Source organism: Coregonus lavaretus (assembly GCF_964263955.1).
Source record: "Coregonus lavaretus genome assembly, chromosome: 25".
In the NCBI taxonomy this organism is placed as follows: Eukaryota; Metazoa; Chordata; class Actinopteri; order Salmoniformes; family Salmonidae; genus Coregonus; species Coregonus lavaretus.
In genome coordinates this window covers 45468413-45487842 of record NC_140012.1, presented here as the reverse complement: position 1 = coordinate 45487842, position 19430 = coordinate 45468413, and the positions used below count along the sequence as shown (strand labels likewise).

General features: G+C 46.5%; 1 protein-coding gene across 1 annotated transcript in view; it reads left to right on the top strand.

Moving 5' to 3' along the window:
- LOC311100941 (AT-rich interactive domain-containing protein 4B-like) overlaps positions 1–19430 on the top strand; it is a 241961-nt gene that overhangs the window by 208858 nt on the left and 13673 nt on the right. The window contains exons 17-20 of the mRNA XM_084141917.1: positions 6670–6754; positions 6925–7090; positions 15766–17130; positions 18657–18791. Coding sequence (XP_083998043.1) covers positions 6670–6754; positions 6925–7090; positions 15766–17130; positions 18657–18791 — 1751 coding nt within the window. The remainder of the gene's footprint in view (positions 1–6669; positions 6755–6924; positions 7091–15765; positions 17131–18656; positions 18792–19430) is intronic.

The window sequence follows — 19430 nt, the reverse complement described above, 5'->3', positions numbered from 1 at the left end:
TGTGGTTATAAAGGGTACGGTTGGGGTGGTCCCTATAGTGTGGTTATATAGGGTACGGTTGGGATGGTCCCTATAGTGTGGTTATAAAGGGTACGGTTGGGGTGGTCCCTATACTGTGGTTATAAAGGGTACGGTTGGGGTGGTCCCTATAGTGTGGTTATATAGGGTACGGTTAGGGTGGTCCCTATAGTGTGGTTATAAAGGGTACGGTTGGGGTGGTCCCTATAGTGTGGTTATAAAGGGTACGGTTAGGGTGGTCCCTATAGTGTGGTTATAAAGGGTACGGTTGGGGTGGTCCCTATAGTGTGGTTATAAAGGGTACGGTTGGGATGGTCCCTATAGTGTGGTTATAAAGGGTACGGTTGGGGTGGTCCCTATAGTGTGGTTATAAAGGGTACGGTTGGGGTGGTCCCTATAGTGTGGTTATAAATGGTACGGTTGGGGTGGTACCTATAGTGTGGTTATAAAGGGTACGGTTGGGGTGGTCCCTATAGTGTGGTTATAAAGGGTACGTTTGGGGTGGTCCCTATAGTGTGGTTATAAAGGGTACGGTTGGGATGGTCCCTATAGTGTGGTTATAAAGGGTACGGTTGGGATGGTCCCTATAGTGTGGTTATAAAGGGTACGGTTGGGATGGTCCCTATAGTGTGAATGTGGTTATAAAGGGTACGGTTGGGGTTGTCCCTATAGTGTGGTTATAAAGGGTACGGTTGGGGTGGTCCCTATAGTGTGAATGTGGTTATAAAGGGTACGGTTGGGGTTGTCCCTATACTGTGGTTATTAAGGGTACGGTTGGGGTGGTCCCTATAGTGTGGTTATAAAGGGTACGGTTGGGGTGGTCCCTATAGTGTGGTTATAAAGGGTACGGTTGGGATGGTCCCTATAGTGTGAATGTGGTTATAAAGGGTACGGTTGGGGTTGTCCCTATAGTGTGGTTATAAAGGGTACGGTTGGGGTGGTCCCTATAGTGTGGTTATAAATGGTACGGTTGGGGTGGTACCTATAGTGTGGTTATAAAGGGTACGGTTGGGGTGGTCCCTATAGTGTGGTTATAAAGGGTACGTTTGGGGTGGTCCCTATAGTGTGGTTATAAAGGGTACGGTTGGGATGGTCCCTATAGTGTGGTTATAAAGGGTACGGTTGGGATGGTCCCTATAGTGTGGTTATAAAGGGTACGGTTGGGATGGTCCCTATAGTGTGAATGTGGTTATAAAGGGTACGGTTGGGGTTGTCCCTATAGTGTGGTTATAAAGGGTACGGTTGGGATGGTCCCTATAGTGTGAATGTGGTTATAAAGGGTACGGTTGGGGTTGTCCCTATACTGTGGTTATTAAGGGTACGGTTGGGGTGGTCCCTATAGTGTGGTTATAAAGGGTACGGTTGGGGTGGTCCCTATAGTGTGGTTATAAAGGGTACGGTTGGGATGGTCCCTATAGTGTGAATGTGGTTATAAAGGGTACGGTTGGGGTTGTCCCTATAGTGTGGTTATAAAGGGTACGGTTGGGGTGGTCCCTATTGTGTGGTATAAATGGTTCGGTTGGAGTGGTCCCTATAGTTAGGTTATAAAGGGTACGGTTGGGGTGGTCCCTATAGTGTGGTTATAAAGGGTACGGTTGGGGTGGTCCCTATAGTGTGGTTATAAAGGGTACGGTTGGGGTGGTCCCTATAGTGTGGTTATAAAGGGTACTGTTGGGGTGGTCCCTATAGTGTGGTTATAAAGGGTACGGTTGGGGTTGTCCCTATAGTGTGGTTATATAGGGTACGGTTGGGGTGGTCCCTATAGTGTGGTTCTAAAGGGTATGGTTGGGCTGGTCCCTATAGTGTGGTTATAAAGGGTACGGTTGGGATGGTCCCTATAGTGTGGTTATAAAGGGTACGGTTGGGGTGGTCCCTATAGTGTGGTTATAAAGGGTACGGTTGGGGTGGTCCCTATAGTGTGGTTATAAAGGGTACGGTTGGGATGGTCCCTATAGTGTGGTTATAAAGTGTACGGTTGGGATGGTCCCTATAGTGTGGTTATAAAGGGTACGGTTGGGGTGGTCCCTATAGTGTGGTTATAAAGGGTACGGTTGGGGTGGTCCCTATAGTGTGGTTATAAAGGGTACGGTTGGGATGGTCCCTATACTGTGGTTATTAAGGGTACGGGAGGGGTGGTCCCTATAGTGTGGTTATAAAGGGTACGGTTGGGGTGGTCCCTATAGTGTGGTTATAAAGGGTACGGTTGGGGTGGTCCCTATAGTGTGGTTATAAAGGGTACGGTTGGGGTGGTCCCTATAGTGTGGTTATAAAGGGTACGGTTGGGGTGGTCCCTATAGTGTGGTTATAAAGGGTACGGTTGGGATGGTCCTTATAGTGTGGTTATAAAGGGTACGGTTGGGATGGTCCCTATAGTGTGGTTATAAAGGGTACGGTTGGGATGGTCCCTATAGTGTGGTTATAAAGGGTACGGTTGGGGTGGTCCCTATATTGTGGTTATAAAGGGTACGGTTGGGATGGTCCCTATAGTGTGAATGTGGTTATAAAGGGTACGGTTGGGGTTGTCCCTATAGTGTGGTTATAAAGGGTACGGTTGGGGTGGTCCCTATTGTGTGGTATAAAGGGTTCGGTTGGAGTGGTCCCTATAGTGTGGTTATAAAGGGTACGGTTGGGGTGGTCCCTATAGTGTGGTTATAAAGGGTACGGTTGGGGTGGTCCCTATAGTGTGGTTATAAAGGGTACGGTTGGGGTGGTCCCTATAGTGTGGTTATAAAGGGTACGGTTGGGATGGTCCCTATAGTGTGGTTATAAAGGGTACGGTTGGGTTGGTCCCTATAGTGTGGTTCTAAAGGGTATGGTTGGGCTGGTCCCTATAGTGTGGTTATAAAGGGTACGGTTGGGATGGTCCCTATAGTGTGGTTCTAAAGGGTACGGTTGGGGTGGTCCCTATAGTGTGGTTATAAAGGGTACGGTTGGGATGGTCCCTATAGTGTGGTTCTAAAGGGTACGGTTGGGGTGGTCCCTATAGTGTGGTTCTAAAGGGTATGGTTGGGCTGGTCCCTATAGTGTGGTTATAAAGGGTACGGTTGGGATGGTCCCTATAGTGTGGTTATAAAGGGTACGGTTGGGGTGGTCCCTATAGTGTGGTTATAAAGGGTACGGTTGGGGTGGTCCCTATAGTGTGGTTATAAAGGGTACGGTTGGGTTGGTCCCTATAGTGTGGTTCTAAAGGGTATGGTTGGGCTGGTCCCTATAGTGTGGTTATAAAGGGTACGGTTGGGATGGTCCCTATAGTGTGGTTATAAAGGGTACGGTTGGGGTGGTCCCTATAGTGTGGTTATAAAGGGTACGGTTGGGATGGTCCCTATAGTGTGGTTCTAAAGGGTACGGTTGGGGTGGTCCCTATAGTGTGGTTATAAAGGGTACGGTTGGGATGGTCCCTATAGTGTGGTTATAAAGGGTACGGTTGGGGTGGTCCCTATAGTGTGGTTATAAAGGTTACGGTGGGGTGGTCCCTATAGTGTGGTTATAAAGGGTACGGTTGGGATGGTCCCTATAGTGTGAATGTGGTTATAAAGGGTACGGTTGGGGTTGTCCCTATAGTGTGGTTATAAAGTGTACGGTTGGGGTGGTCCCTATAGTGTGGTTATAAAGGGTATGGTTGGGCTGGTCCCTATAGTGTGGTTATAAAGGGTATGGTTGGGCTGGTCCCTATAGTGTGGTTCTAAAGGGTATGGTTGGGCTGGTCCCTATAGTGTGGTTATAAAGGGTACGGTTGGGATGTTCCCTATAGTGTGGTTATAAAGGGTACGGTTGGGGTGGTCCCTATAGTGTGGTTATAAAGGGTACGGTTGGGGTGGTCCCTATAGTGTGGTTATAAAGGGTACGGTTGGGTTGGTCCCTATAGTGTGGTTCTAAAGGGTATGGTTGGGCTGGTCCCTATAGTGTGGTTATAAAGGGTACGGTTGGGATGGTCCCTATAGTGTGGTTATAAAGGGTACGGTTGGGGTGGTCCCTATAGTGTGGTTATAAAGGGTACGGTTGGGATGGTCCCTATAGTGTGGTTCTAAAGGGTACGGTTGGGGTGGTCCCTATAGTGTGGTTATAAAGGGTACGGTTGGGATGGTCCCTATAGTGTGGTTATAAAGGGTACGGTTGGGATGGTCCCTATAGTGTGGTTATAAAGGGTACGGTTGGGGTGGTCCCTATAGTGTGGTTATAAAGGTTACGGTGGGGTGGTCCCTATAGTGTGGTTATAAAGGGTACGGTTGGGATGGTCCCTATAGTGTGAATGTGGTTATAAAGGGTACGGTTGGGGTTGTCCCTATAGTGTGGTTATAAAGTGTACGGTTGGGGTGGTCCCTATAGTGTGGTTATATAGGGTACGGTTGGGATGGTCCCTATAGTGTGGGTATAAATGGTACGGAAGGATGGTCCCTATAGTGTGGTTATAAAGGGTACGGTTGGGGTGGTCCCTATAGTGTGGTTATAAAGGGTACGGTTGGGGTGGTCCCTATAGTGTGGTTATAAAGGGTATGGTTGGGTTGGTCCCTATAGTGTGGTTATAAAGGGTACGGTTTGGGTGGTCCCTATAGTGTGGGTATAAAGGGTACGGTTGGGATGGTCCCTATAGTGTGAATGTGGTTATAAAGGGTACGGTTGGGGTTGTCCCTATAGTGTGGTTATAAAGTGTACGGTTGGGGTGGTCCCTATAGTGTGGTTATAAAGGGTACGGTTTGGGTGGTCCCTATAGTGTGGGTATAAAGGGTATGGTTGGGGTGGTCCCTATAGTGTGGTTATAAAGGGTACGGTTGGGGTGGTCCCTATAGTGTGGTTATAAAGGGTACGGTTGGGGTGGTCCCTATAGTGTGAATGTGGTTATAAAGGGTACGGTTGGGGTGGTCCCTATAGTGTGGTTATAAATGGTACGGTTGGGATGGTCCCTATAGTGTGGTTATAAAGGGTACGGTTGGGGTGGTCCCTATAGTGTGGTTATAAAGGGTACGGTTGGGGTGGTCCCTATAGTGTGGTTATAAAGGGTACGGTTGGGGTGGTCCCTATAGTGTGAATGTGGTTTTAAAGGGTACGGTTGGGGTGGTCCCTATAGTGTGAATGTGGTTATAAAGGGTTGCTAGACTCACCTCTACCTCTCTCCCCCCTCCCCCCCGGGCCAGAGACAGTGTAATACGGTGTTACTATGTTGAAGTGGAGTTGGCATACATGAGTGTATCATGAGACAGACACAATAGAGAAGAGCTTTTCACAGGGAGTCCAATGTAGGGATGTCATTGTCTTACTGTTGTTTTGTGGTTGAATTCCATAAGTGGTTGATCAGAGGCTTTTCTCTCTTGTGGTGTGACGTTGGAAGACGTTCATTCCTTTCTGTAGGTAGTTAAGTACTATCTTTGAGTAGTAACTTTCTGTAGACCCAAGTTAAGTACTATCTTTGGGTAGTAACTTTCTGTAGACTCAAGTTAAGTACTATCTTTGGGTAGTAACCTTCTGTAGACCCAAGTTAAGTAGTATCTTTGAGTAGTAACTTTCTGTAGACCTAAGTCAAGTAGTGTCGTTGAGTAGTAACTTTCTGTAGACCTAAGTTAAGTACTATCTTTGAGTAGTACTATCTTTGAGTAGTACTATCTGTCACGATCGTCATTCATAGAGGAGGACCAAGGCGCAGCGTTGAATGCGAACATTTTATTATTTAGAATGATCACACGATCAAAACAACAAAACGAAAACGTGACGTCCCTGGTTACATAAACAAACCAACACGGAACAAAAACCCACAACCACAAAGGGAAAACATACAGTTTAAATATGGCTCCCAATCAGAGACAACCAGCCAACAGCTGACACTCGTTGCCTCTGATTGGGAGTCACTCAGGCAAACATAGAATACAACAAACTAGAATGAACACCAACATAGAAATACACACATAGAAATGAACACACCCTGGCTCAACATAATGAGTCCCAGAGCCAGGGTGTGACACTATCTTTGAGTAGTAACTCTCTGTAGACCTAAGTTAAGTACTATCTTTGGTTAGTAACTTTTTTGAAATCATTTCTGTGGTTGTTGGTATTTTATCCTAATGTTGATTTATCTTCATTAAGCTTGTCTTATTCCATAATATAATGTGGATTTATCTTCTTTAACTAAAGTCGGGGTCAGATAGACTATAGATAGAGGGTTGAATGTCTTTGTGTGGTCAGTGGGGTGTTGGTTTGTCTGAGAGAGAATGTGATAATACTATTGACCAGGCCTATACGGAATCCCATAGGGCTCTGGTCTAAAGTAGTGCACTATATAGGGAATAGGGCCCTGGTCTAAAGTAGTGCACTATATAGGGAATAGGGCCCTGGTCTAAAGTAGTGTACTACATAGGGAATAGGGCCCTGGTCTAAAGTAGTGCACTACATAGGGAATAGGGCCCTGGTCTAAAGTAGTGCACTACATAGGGAATAGGGCCCTGGTCTAAAGTAGTGCACTATATAGGGAATAGGGTGCTGGTCTAAAGTAGTGTACTACATAGGGAATAGGGCCCTGGTCTAAAGTAGTGCACTATATAGGGAATAGGGTGCTGGTCTAAAGTAGTGTACTACATAGGGAATAGGGTGCCATTTGGGACATAAGCTTTATCAGTTACCGTTGACCTGTGAGTGACCCTCTGTCTCCGTCTCTCCTGTCAGATATGATGAATGGGTCAAAGCTGACAAGATCGTACGTCCGACCAATAAGAATGTTCAGAAGATCAAGCATCGCAAGAAAATAAAGGTAGGAGAAATATTCATTAAAAACATATATTTTTTGAAATTCTATTTTGCATATAGCCATTTCAAATGAATATACAGAATATACAGTTGTGTTTGTGTCTATGAAGATGACATGAGGTCACCACAACATCCCTCTGGAGGCCTAAACATGGTGTGTTCCTCCCCTCCCAGAACAAAGTGGAGAGAGAGCGCAACCGCCTGGAACGACTGAACGCGGACCTGGGGAGTCCGTCCCCCAACAACCTACGTGTCCCCCGCCCCTCCTCCAAACTCCTCGGCTCTATCTCAAGTCCCGGCTCCGCCCACGAGCGCCATGTCTTCTCCAAGATGGAGGATGGTGAGAACCAAGGGACTCTGACTCTGCAGTCTCCAGTCTGCAGCCATTGGCTGGCTGGTTACTTGAAAAATAAAATAGGAGTGACGGAGACGACAACGCGTGTTCCAAAGACTAATTTATTTAACCTAAAACATTTAATAAAGACATTAATAGTACAATATTATGGGGAATGAGAGGGCTACACAGCAGTGATTGAATTAAGCATGAGTTGAGGTGTTCAGATGCTTGACTTAAGTCCATGATGAGTTGAGGTGTTCAGATGCTTGACTTAAGTCCATGATGAGTTGAGGTGTTCAGATGCTTGACTTAAGTCCATGATGAGTTGAGGTGTTCAGATGCTTGACTTAAGTCCATGATGAGTTGAGGTGTTCAGAGGCTTGACTTAAGTCCATGATGAGTTGAGGTGTTCAGAGGCTTGACTTAAGTCCATGATGAGTTGAGGTGTTCAGAGGCTTGACTTAAGTCCATGATGAGTTGAGGTGTTCAGAGGCTTGACTTAAGTCCATGATGAGTTGAGGTGTTCAGAGGCTTGACTTAAGTCCATGATGAGTTGAGGTGTTCAGAGGCTTGACTTAAGTCCATGATGAGTTGAGGTGTTCAGAGGCTTGACTTAAGTCCATGATGAGTTGAGGTGTTCAGATGCTTGACTTAAGTCCATGATGAGTTGAGGTGTTCAGATGCTTGACTTAAGTCCATGATGAGTTGAGGTGTTCAGAGGCTTGACTTAAGTCCATGATGAGTTGAGGTGTTCAGAGGCTTGACTTAAGTCCATGATGAGTTGAGGTGTTCAGAGGCTTGACTTAAGTCCATGATGAGTTGAGGTGTTCAGAGGCTTGACTTAAGTCCATGATGAGTTGAGGTGTTCAGAGGCTTGACTTAAGTCCATGATGAGTTGAGGTGTTCAGAGGCTTGACTTAAGTCCATGATGAGTTGAGGTGTTCAGATGCTTGACTTAAGTCCATGATGAGTTGAGGTGTTCAGATGCTTGACTTAAGTCCATGATGAGTTGAGGTGTTCAGAGGATTCAGTGCAGGACAGGCTCATCATGGATGGATGGTTTTGGAGAAGAGCTCAACTCTTCCACTGAGGGCAGGACAGGATTTGACTGGGAAGACAAAAAACAATAACACACAGTTAGACAAAAGAGCTAAGAATGAGTTAGTCCAAGCAAGGCTTATAATCACATTGTTGTGTAATAATGTGTTTGTGTATGTGACTAACTCTACATACAGTAATGAGAGAAAATTGACAGGGTTACTCAGTGCTTGGAGAGCAAACATTCAAAGGATGAGAGGACACATGAGACATGGCTTCAGTTCATATCACCTCTTAGTCAAGGAACAGGAGGGGACTTAGCTGGAGTGGTCATCACCTCTTAGTCAAGGAACAGGAGGGGACTTAGCTGGAGTGGTCATCACCTCTTAGTCAAGGAACAGGAGGGGACTTAGCTGGAGTGGTCATCACCTCTTAGTCAAGGAACAGGAGGGGACTTAGCTGGAGTGGTCATCACCTCTTAGTCAAGGAACAGGAGGGGACGCTGGAGTGGTCATCACCTCTTAGTCAAGGAACAGGAGGGGACTTAGCTGGAGTGGTCATCACCTCTTAGTCAAGGAACAGGAGGGGACGCTGGAGTGGTCATCACCTCTTAGTCAAGGAACAGCAAAGATACAGCAAAAGATGGTGATGACATTGCAACTCAGTAGATTCTAGTCAGCCTGCAAAGTAAACACTTCTAAGGTAGCAAAGATACAGAGCCTTCAGAAAGTATTCAGACCCCTTGACCTTTTCCACATCTTGTTGTTACAGCCTGAATTTAAAATGGATTCAATTGAGATGTTTTGTCACTAGCCTACACACAATACCCCATAATGTCAAAGTTGAATTGTTTTTCGATTTATCTTTACAAATTAATTCGAAATGAAAAGCTGAAATGTCTTGAGTCAATAACTTTTCAACCCCTTTGTTATGGCCAGCCTATAAGTTCAGGAGTCACATAATAAGTTGCATGGACTCACTCTGTGTGCAATGATAGTGTTTAACATGATTTTTTAGTGACTACCTCATCTCTGTACCCCACACATACAATTATCTGTAAGGTCCCTAAGTCGAGCAGTGAATTTCAAACACAGATTCAACCACACAGACCAGGGAGGTTTTCCAATGCCTCGCAAAGAAGGGCACCTATTGGTAGATGGGTTTAAAAAAAAAGAAGAAAAAAAGCAGACATTGAATATCCCTTTGAGTATGATGAAGTTATTAATTACAAGTTGGATGGTGTATCAATACACCAAGTCACTACAAAGATACAGGCATCTTTCCTAACTCAGTTGCCGGAGAGGAAGGAAACTGCTCAGGGATTTCACCATGAGGCCAATGGTGACTTTAAAACAGTTACAGAGTTTAATGGCTGTGATAGGAGAAAACTGAGGATGGATCAACAACATTGTAGTTACTCCACAATATTAACCTAATTGACAGAGTGAAAAGGAAGCCTGTACAGAATACAAATATTCCAAACATGCATCCTGTTTGCAGCAAGGCACTAAAGTAAAACTGAAAAAAGATTGGCAAAGTAATTAACTTTATGTCCTGAATACAAAGTTTTATGTTTGGAGCAAATCCAACACAACACATCACTGAGTACCGCTCTCCATATTTTCAAGCATGGTGGTGGCTGCATCATGTTATGAGTATGGTTCTAATCGTTAAGGAATGGAGAGCTTTTCGGGATAAATGGAGGAAAACCTGGTTCAGTCTGCTTTCCACCAGACAATGGGAGAGGAATTCACCTTTCAGCAGGACAATAACCTAAAACACAAGGCCAAATCTACACTGGAGTTGCTTACCGAGAACACGGTGAATGTTCCTGAGTGGCCGAGTTACAGTTTTGACTTAAATCTACTTGAAAATCTATGGCAAGACCTGAAAATGGTTGTCTAGCAATTGTCAACAAACAATTTGACAGAGCTTAAAGAATTTTGAAAAGAATAATGGGCAAATGTTGCACAATCCAGGTGTGCAAAGCTCTTAGAGACTCGAGTCAATGTGCTGGGGTACAGGTTAGTCGGGGTAATTTGTACATGTAGGTAGGGGTAAAGTGACTATGCATAGATAATAAACAACTGAAACAATGTATTTGAGAGACAACAAGTGCCCATTGCGCAAATGTATTTATGTTTTCAATACATATTGGAGACAAAATATAGTTTCCATGTTGTCAACAGTCGAAGCCAACACCGTCTGTTTTGCCCCATAGTTGTGCACGCCTCGGATTTGTTGCTAAAGTATGTATGAAAAAAAAAATATATATATATATATATATAATTATTCACTCACTAACTGTAAGTCGCTCTGGATAAGAGCGTCTGCTAAATGACTAAAATGTAAATGTAAACAGCGAGTAGGGGCTCAATGCAAATAGTCTGGGTGGCCATTTTATTAATTGTTCAGCAATCTTATGGCTTGGGGGTAGAAGCTGTTAAGGAGCCTTTTGGACCTAGACTTGGTGCTCCGGTACAGCTTGCTGTGCGGTAGCAGAGAGAACAGTCTATGACTAGGGTGACTGGAGTCTTTGACCATTTTTGGGGCCTTCCTCTGACACCGCCTAGTATATAGGTCCTGGATGGCAGGAAGCTTGGCCCCAGTGATGTACTTGGCCGTACACACTACATTCTGTAGCGCCTTGCGGTCGGATGCAGAGCAGTTGCCATACCAGGCGGTGATGCAACTGGTCAGGATGCTCTCGATGGTGCAGCTGTAGAACTCTTTGTGGATCTGGGGACCCTTGCCAAATATTTTCTGTCTCCTGAGGGGGAAAGGTGTTGTCGTGCCCTCTTCACAACTGTCTTGGTGTGTTTGGACCATGATAGTTTGGTGTGTTTGGACCATGATAGTTTGTTGGTGATGTGGAGTCGTGCTTGGCCACAGGGAGTACAGGAGGGGACTAAGCATATATTTCATTTTTTATAAATTTGCAAAAATTTCTACAAACATGTTTTCACTTTGTAATTATGGAGTATTGTGTGTAGATGGGAGAGAAATAATTTAAATGAATTCATTTTGAATTCAGGCTGTAACACAACAAAATATGGAATTAGTCACGGGGTATGAATACATTCTGAAGGCAATTTTGAGTTTAGTCATATTTACATTTCCTGAAGAAAATTAGTGGGCTTGCTTCAGCTTAATAAAAATATTTGTTGCCTACCATAGCCATTTGATCTTTTGATATATTGAATGAGTGAATTATTTCAAAAGGCATAAAACGTATTTGGTTGTAATATTACAATGTTTCACATCAAGGGTGGTCAACCATCCTCCAGGAGAGCTAATGGGTGGTCAGCCATCCTCCAGGAGAGCTAATGGGTGGTCAGCCATCCTCCAGGAGAGCTAATGGGTGGTCAGCCATCCTCCGGGAGAGCTAATGGGTGGTCAGCCATCCTCCAGGAGAGCTAATGGGTGGTCAGCCATCCTCCAGGAGAGCTAATGGGTGGTCAGCCATCCTCCAGGAGAGCTAATGGGTGGTCAGCCATCCTCCAGGAGAGCTAATGGGTGGTCAACCATCCTCCAGGAGAGCTAATGGGTGGTCAGCCATCCTCCAGGAGAGCTAATGGGTGGTCAGCCATCCTCCAGGAGAGCTAATGGGTGGTCAGCCATCCTCCAGGAGAGCTAATGGGTGGTCAACCAATCCTCCAGGAGAGCTAATGGGTGGTCAGCCATCCTCCAGGAGAGCTAATGGGTGGTCAGCCATCCTCCAGGAGAGCTAATGGGTGTGCAGACTGTTGTTCCAGTCCCCCTCTAACAAACCACATTTTAGCTGCTCAACTGGACCTTGATAAATAGATTGCTCTGATGTGTTTGAGCAGGGCTGGATCAAAAGCCTGCACACCCAGTAGCTCTCCAGACTGAGGGTGTGTTTTATACAGTAGCCTAACAGGGATTCTACTTTGTGGAGGGTTAACAAGGAGATGGTACAGAGGGATCAGAGGGCAGTTTTCCACATCACTGACTTTTTTATACAGGGCAAATGGTTTTTATATATACATACAGTGCATTCAGAAAGTATTCAGACCCCTTCCCCTTTTCCACATTTTGTTTCGTTACATCCTTATTCTAAAATGGATTAAATAAATAAAATATCCTCATAAATCTACACACAATACCCCATAATGACAAAGTGAAAACAGGTTTTTAGAAATGTTTGCACATTTATTAAAAATAAAAAACAGATACCTTATTTACATAAGTATTCAGACCCTTTGCAATGAGACTCGAAATTGAGCAGGTGCAGCCTGTTTCCATTGATCATCCTTGAGATGTTTCTACAACTTGATTGGAGTCCACCTGTGGTAAATTCAATTGATTGGACATGACTTGGAAAGGCACACACCAGTCTATATAAGGTCCCACAGTTGACAGTTCAAGTCAGTGCAAAAACCAAGCCATGAGGTCGAAGGAATTGGCCGTAGAGCTCCAAGAAAGGATTGTGTCGAGGCACAGATCTGGGGAAGGATACCAAAAAATGTCTGAAGCATTGAAGGTCCCCAAGAACACAGTGGCCTTCATCATTCTTAAATGGAAGAAGTTTAGAACCACCAAGACTCTTCCTAGAGCTGGCCGCCCGGCCAAACTGAGCAATCGGGGTAGAAGGGCCTTGGTCAGGGAGGTGACCAAGAACCCGATGGTCACTCTGACAGAGCTCTAGAGTTCCTCTGTGGAGATGAGAGAACCTTCCAGAAGGACAACCATCTCTGCAGCACTCCACCAATCAGGCCTTTATGGTAGAGTGGCCAGACGGAAGCCACTCCTCAGTAAAAGGCACAACAGCCCACTTGGAGTTTGCCAAAAGGCACCTAAAGGACTCTCAGACCATGAGAAACAAGATTCTCTGGTCTGATGAAACCAAGATTTAACTCTTTGGCCTGAATGCCAAGCGTCACGTCTGGAGGAAACCTGGCACCATCCCTACGGTGAAGCATGGTGGTGGCAGCATCATGCTGTGGGGATGTTTTTCAGCCGCAGGAACTGGGAGACTAGTCAGGATCAAGGCAAAGATGAACGGAGCAAAGTACAGAGAGATCCTTGATGAAAACCTGCTGAGGACCTCAGACTGGGGTGAAGGTTCACTTTCCAACAGGACAACAACCCTAAGCACACAGCCAAGACAATGCAGGAGTGGCTTCAGGAAAATTCTCTGAATGTCCTTGAGTGGCCCAGCCAGAGCCCAGACTTGAACCCGATCGAACATCTCTGGAGAGACCTGAAAATAGCTGTGCAGTGACGCTCCCCATCCAACCTGACAGAGCTTGAGAGGATCTGCAGAGAAGAATGGGAGAAACTCCTCATATACAGGTGTGCCAAACTTGTAGCGTCATACCCAAGAAGACTTGAGGCTGTAATCGCTGCCAAAGGTGCGTCAACAAAGTACTGAGTAAAGGGTTTGAATACTTATGTAAATGTTATATTTCTGTTTTTTATTTTTAATAAATCAGCAAAAATCTCTAAAAACCTGTTTTTGCTTTGTCATTGTGGGGTATTGTGTGTAGATTGAGTAAAAAAAAAACTATGTAATCCATTTTAGAATAAGGCTGTAACGTAACAAAATGTGGAAAAAGTGAAGGGGTCTGAATACCTTCCGAATGCACTGTACGTACAGTTGAAGTCTGAAGTTTACAGACACTTAGGTTGGAGTCATTAAAACTTGTTTTTCAACCACTCCACAAATGTCTTGTTAACAAACTATAGTTTTGGCAAGTCGGTTAGGACATCTACTTTGTGCATGACACAAGTAATTTCTCCAACAATTGTTTACAGACAGATTATTTCACTTATAATTCACTGTATCACAATTCCAGTGGGTCAGAAGTTTACATACACTAAGTTGACTGTGCCTTTTAAACAGCTTGGAAAATTCCAGAAAATGATGTCATGGCTTTAGAAGCTTCTGATAGGCTAATTAACATCATTTGAGTCAATTGGAGGTGTACCTGTGGATGTATTTCAAGGCCTACCTTCAAGCTCAGTGCCTCTTTGCTTGACATCATGGGAAAATCTAAAGAAATCAGCCAAGACCTCATAAAAAAATTGTAGACCTCCACAAGTCTGGTTCATCCTTGGGAGCAATTTCCAAACGCCTGAAGGTACCATGTTCATCTGTACAAACAATAGTACGCAAGTATAAACACCATGGGACCACGCAGCAGTCATACCGTTCAGGAAGGAGACACGTTCTGTGTCCTAGAGATGAACGTACTTTGGTGCGAAAAGTGCAAATCAATCCCAGAACAACAGCAAAGGACCTTGTGAAGATGCTGGAGGAAACAGGTACAAAAGTATCTATATCCACAGTAAAACGAGTCCTATATTGACATAACCTGGAAGGCTGCTCAGCAAGGAAGAAGCCACTGCTCCAAAACCACCATAAAAAAGCCAGACTACGGTTTGCAACTGCACATGGGGACAAAGATCGTACTTTTTGGAGAAATGTCCTCTGGTCTGATGAAACAAAAATAGAACTGTTTGGCCATAATGACCATCGTTATGTTTGGAGGAAAAAGGGGGTTGTTGCAAGCCGAAGAACACCATCCCAACCGTGAAGCACGGGGGTGGCAGCATCATGCTGTGGGGGTGCTTTGCTGCAGGAGGGACTGGTGCACTTCACAAAATAGATGGCATCATGAGGAAGGAAAATTATGTGGATATATTGAAGCAACATCTCAAGACATCAGTCAGGAAGTTAAAGCTTGGTCGCAAATGGGTCTTCCAAATGGACAATGACCCCAATCATACTTCCAAAGTTGTGGCAAAATGGCTTAAGGACAACAAAGTCAAGGTATTGGAGTGGCCATCACAAAGCCCTGACCTCAATCCTATAGAAAATGTGTGGGCAGAACTGAAAAGGCGTGTGCGAGCAAGGAGGCCTACAAACCTGACTCAGTTACACCAGCTCTGTCAGGAGGAATGGGCCAAAATTCACCCAACTTATTGTGGGAAGCTTTTGGAAGGCTACCTGAAACATTTTACCCAAGTTAAACAATTTAAAGGCAATGCTACAAATACTAATTGAGTGTATGTAAACTTCTGACCCACTGGGAATGTGATGAAAGAAATAAAAGCTGAAATAAATCATTCTCTCTACTATTATTCTGACATTTCACATTCTTAAAATAAAGTGGTGATCCTAACTGACCTAAAACAGGGAATTTTTACTAGGATTAAATGTCAGGAATTGTGAAAAACAGAGTTTAAATGTATTTGGCTTAGGTGTATGTAAACTTCCGACTTCAACTGTACATAGACGCCACCGATTGTTGGTCATGGAAATTTGGGTTAGGGGTTAGGGGTTAGGGGTTAGGGTTAGGGGTTAGGGTTAGGGTTAGGGTTAGGGGTTAGGGTTTGGGTTAGGGTTAGGGTAAAGTCATTAAATTCCATCTGTCAAAATGTATATGAACCCTTAAACAAGTAAGGGTACTTTGAGGCCAAGGGTAGTGTACTGACTCCAATGCCATTGGAAAATGTAGAAGAGTTTTCTGGAATGAAAGAGACCTAAAGTCCTGGTCCATTAATAGATTAGGATTGTATTTAATTCCAAACAACTCTATTTCATTCCAGAAGTCTCCTAGACTGACTGCTATTATATTATGTGGTATAAAAACCATGCTGTTGTTTCCTTTCAGGCTCAGATAGTTCAACAGATGACATTGACCACCAGGATGAGGAGGGTGATTGTGAGGACGAAGATGACCGTCCAGTGGGGCGCGGCGGTCTCAGAAAGGGGGGTCCCCCCGAACCACCTCACGCCTCAGACTGCTGGGAGGGTACCGCACCTACTGATGTCCCCAAAACCCCATCGGTCACAGGAAATAGCCAAGAACCAATCAACAAAGATGCCCCGGAGGCGGTGAAACGGCGTAGCCAACCAGAGTTTGAGGCTGAGATGGAGGGGCCGGGTAGCTCAGCCTCCAGGAAGAGGAATTCAGAGGGAGCAACCGTGGAGTGGTCTGAACGCACCCCTAAAGGACCCCCGTCCAAAACCAAGCTCCCCACCCGGAGCACCAGGAACACTGACTGGCTGCCGAGAGACTCCCCCAGGAAGGCAGAGGAGAGAGGAGTAGGAGGGCCAGGGGAGGAGAGAGGAGGAGGAGGAGGGGGGCCGGAGGAGGAGAGAGGAGGACCAGCAGGAGGAGGCTCTTCTAGTAGCAGCTCAGACGATGAAGGAGGAGCACCACCTCCCTCTGATACCAACCAATCAGAGGAGGCCGACCGAGACAGAGACCGACCCAGTTCCTGTCCGAAACCCAAACCTTCCCCCTCCAAGAAGTACAACGGCATGAAGGACAAGACCGTCAAAGGAGGCGGGGGTGGCAGTGGCGCCCGCCCTGCGGGATTCTGGGAGATCCCTGAGAAGAGGGCCAAGATGGCTGCTACAGCGGATGAGAGGGAGAGACAGGTGGGTGGGGGGCGCACCAAGGGCCAGAAGGATGTGTGGTCCACTATTCAGGCCCAGTGGCCCAAGAAGACCCTGAAGGAGCTGTTCTCTGACTCAGACACAGAGGCTGCTAACTCCCCTCCTCCCACTGGACCGGCCCAGTCCTCCTCATCAGACCTGGAGGAGAGGGAGAGCAGGGGGGAGCGGGACGGGGAGGGAGACGAGGCAGGAGGAGGAGGAGGCCCGGAGAAGGAGGACCCCGAGACCACAGAGGAGAACCAGGAGAAGGAGAAGAGGAGAGAGCAGGAGGAGTTCCCCTCCAGCGGCTCTAACTCAGTCCTCAACACCCCTCCTACCACCCCAGAGTCCCCCTCCATGGGGGGTAGTGGTAGTGGGGCCATGGAGCAGGGCTCTGGGACTGGTTCAAACTGGACTCAGCCCTCCTCTCCTCCACCCTCCACAGGGGCCCCTGCCCTGGGTAAAACGCCCTCCTCTGACCCTTTGACTCCAGGACATGCCAACCCCATGCCGGAGGAAGGCGGTGGGGGTCGCAGTGACACGGGGGAGGTGGAGAGTCTGGGAGGGGAGCTGAAGGACCAGGACCTGCCCCCAGGTAAGGGCGTGGGGCGGGGCGGCAGGTTGACTAGTTCAGGAGTCAGACTCTATGGAGGCAGTAGATACCCAGCGGGGTGGCTCCTAACACGCTCTGGCACCGTATCATTCCTTGCGGAGCCGTGGTGGCAGTGTAGTGGCTTGGTGCCTTGATCTGCTCTGTAGGCTGTGCATCAAAGTAGCATATTCTGGATTAATAACCAAATATAATCTCAGCGACCGTTCAAACAATAAACCATTTGAAAGTTTGAAAGTCTAGAAATGCATGGACCGGTATCATGTTACCAAAAGGTGTCCCATTCCCCAGAACCTCTGGCATAGCACACGCACACGCATGTAGATCTATGCATGTGAAGCTTAAGAGGTCCGGACTACTGCTGCTTCTCTGTTCTACCTGATCACCATGTGGACCCACCTGGTGTCCCAGGTCTAAACCAGTCCCTGATTAGAGGGGAAACACCCACCTGGTGTCCCAGGTCTAAATCAGTCCCTGATTAGAGGGGAATCACCCACCTGGTGTCCCAGGTCTAAATCAGTCCCTGATTAGAGGGGAATCACCCACCTGGTGTCCCAGGTCTAAATCAGTCCCTGGTTAGAGGGGAATCACCCACCTGGTGTCCCAGGTCTAAACCAGTCCCTGATCAGAGGGGAATCACCCACCTGGTGTCCCAGGTCTAAATCAGTCCCTGATTAGAGGGGAATCACCCACCTGGTGTCCCAGGTCTAGACCAGTCCCTGATTAGAGGGGAATCACCCACCTGGTGTCCCAGGTCTAAACCAGTCCCTGGTTAGAGGGGAATCACCCACCTGGTGTCCCAGGTCTAAATCAGTCCCTGGTCACAGGGGAATCACCCACCTGGTGTCCCAGGTCTAAATCAGTCCCTGGTCAGAGGGGAATCACCCACCTGGTGTCCCAGGTCTAAATCAGTCCCTGGTTAAAGGGGAATCACCCACCTGGTGTCCCAGGTCTAAACCAGTCCCTGGTTAAAGGGGAATCACCCACCTGGTGTCCCAGGTCTAAACCAGTCCCTGGTTAAAGGGGAATCACCCACCTGGTGTCCCAGGTCTAAATCAGTCCCTGGTTAAAGGGGAATCACCCACCTGGTGTCCCAGGTCTAAACCAGTCCCTGATTAGAGGGGAATCACCCACCTGGTGTCCCAGGTCTAAATCAGTCCCTGGTCACAGGGGAATCACCCACCTGGTGTCCCAGGTCTAAATCAGTCCCTGATTAGAGGGGAATCACCCACCTGGTGTCCCAGGTCTAAATCAGTCCCTGATTACAGGGCGAGAATGAACACCAGCAGTGGAACTGGCTTGAGGTCCAGATTAGAATTTGAGAGGCCTAGTGGTTAGAGAAGCGGGCCAGCGACTGGAAGTTTGCCGTGTCCGAATCCCATGTCCGACTGCTCCCAAACATCTCCAAGCGAATTAGTGTTTGTGTGTGTATATCGGAGGGATATTGTACAGCAGAAGACGAATTTCAGTCTCGTATGGATCAATAAAGCATTCTTCTTATTCTGGTCCAGACCAGGATCAACACCATGAGTGGTCAGGGGCCTTCCTCCCAGACCACGGTCCAGGTAGCCTGTCCTCCAACTCTCCCTGCAGTCTGGAACTCAGTAGTAGCAGTCGGCATGACAACACTGAACACAAAGCCAAAGGTAAGGAACTGGCTGCTCCCCTCGACAGTTCAGCTGTCAGGCTTGTTTGTTAACATTATCTCTTCTGTTCTGTTGCCTAAATTAGATAATGCATCGTGAATGGAAGTTATTCCATCAGATTATTGACTGGGTCGTACTGCAGATGGTAGAGAAATCTTCAGATCTGAATAGTTATAGTTATGGGTGTAGGGCCTAGAAATGCATGCTTAATTGATGGTGGATATTTTATGTAATTTTGAACCAAATCAGGAACATTAGTGTTACATTAATTTAATGGCAGGTATACCTTTACAGAGGATTTCTTCTCCAGCCAGTCCTACTTCATGTAATCAAATTACTTGAAGTTACCTGATTTTCAGACAAATTACTCCTAACAGGGCTCTACAGTGCCACCATTTTACTCGCATATGCGCCTAAATATTTTGCTGTGCGACCAGTGCTCCTAGAAAATGGAGGACTCTGGCTTTATTACTCTACAACATTCGGAGAGTGCGACCCTGCCTTACACAGGAAGCGGCGCAGGTCCTGGTCCAGGCACTTGTCATCTCCCGTCTGGACTACTGCAACTCGCTGTTGGCTGGGCTCCCTGCCTGTGCCATTAAACCCCTACAACTCATCCAGAATGCCGCAGCCCGTCTG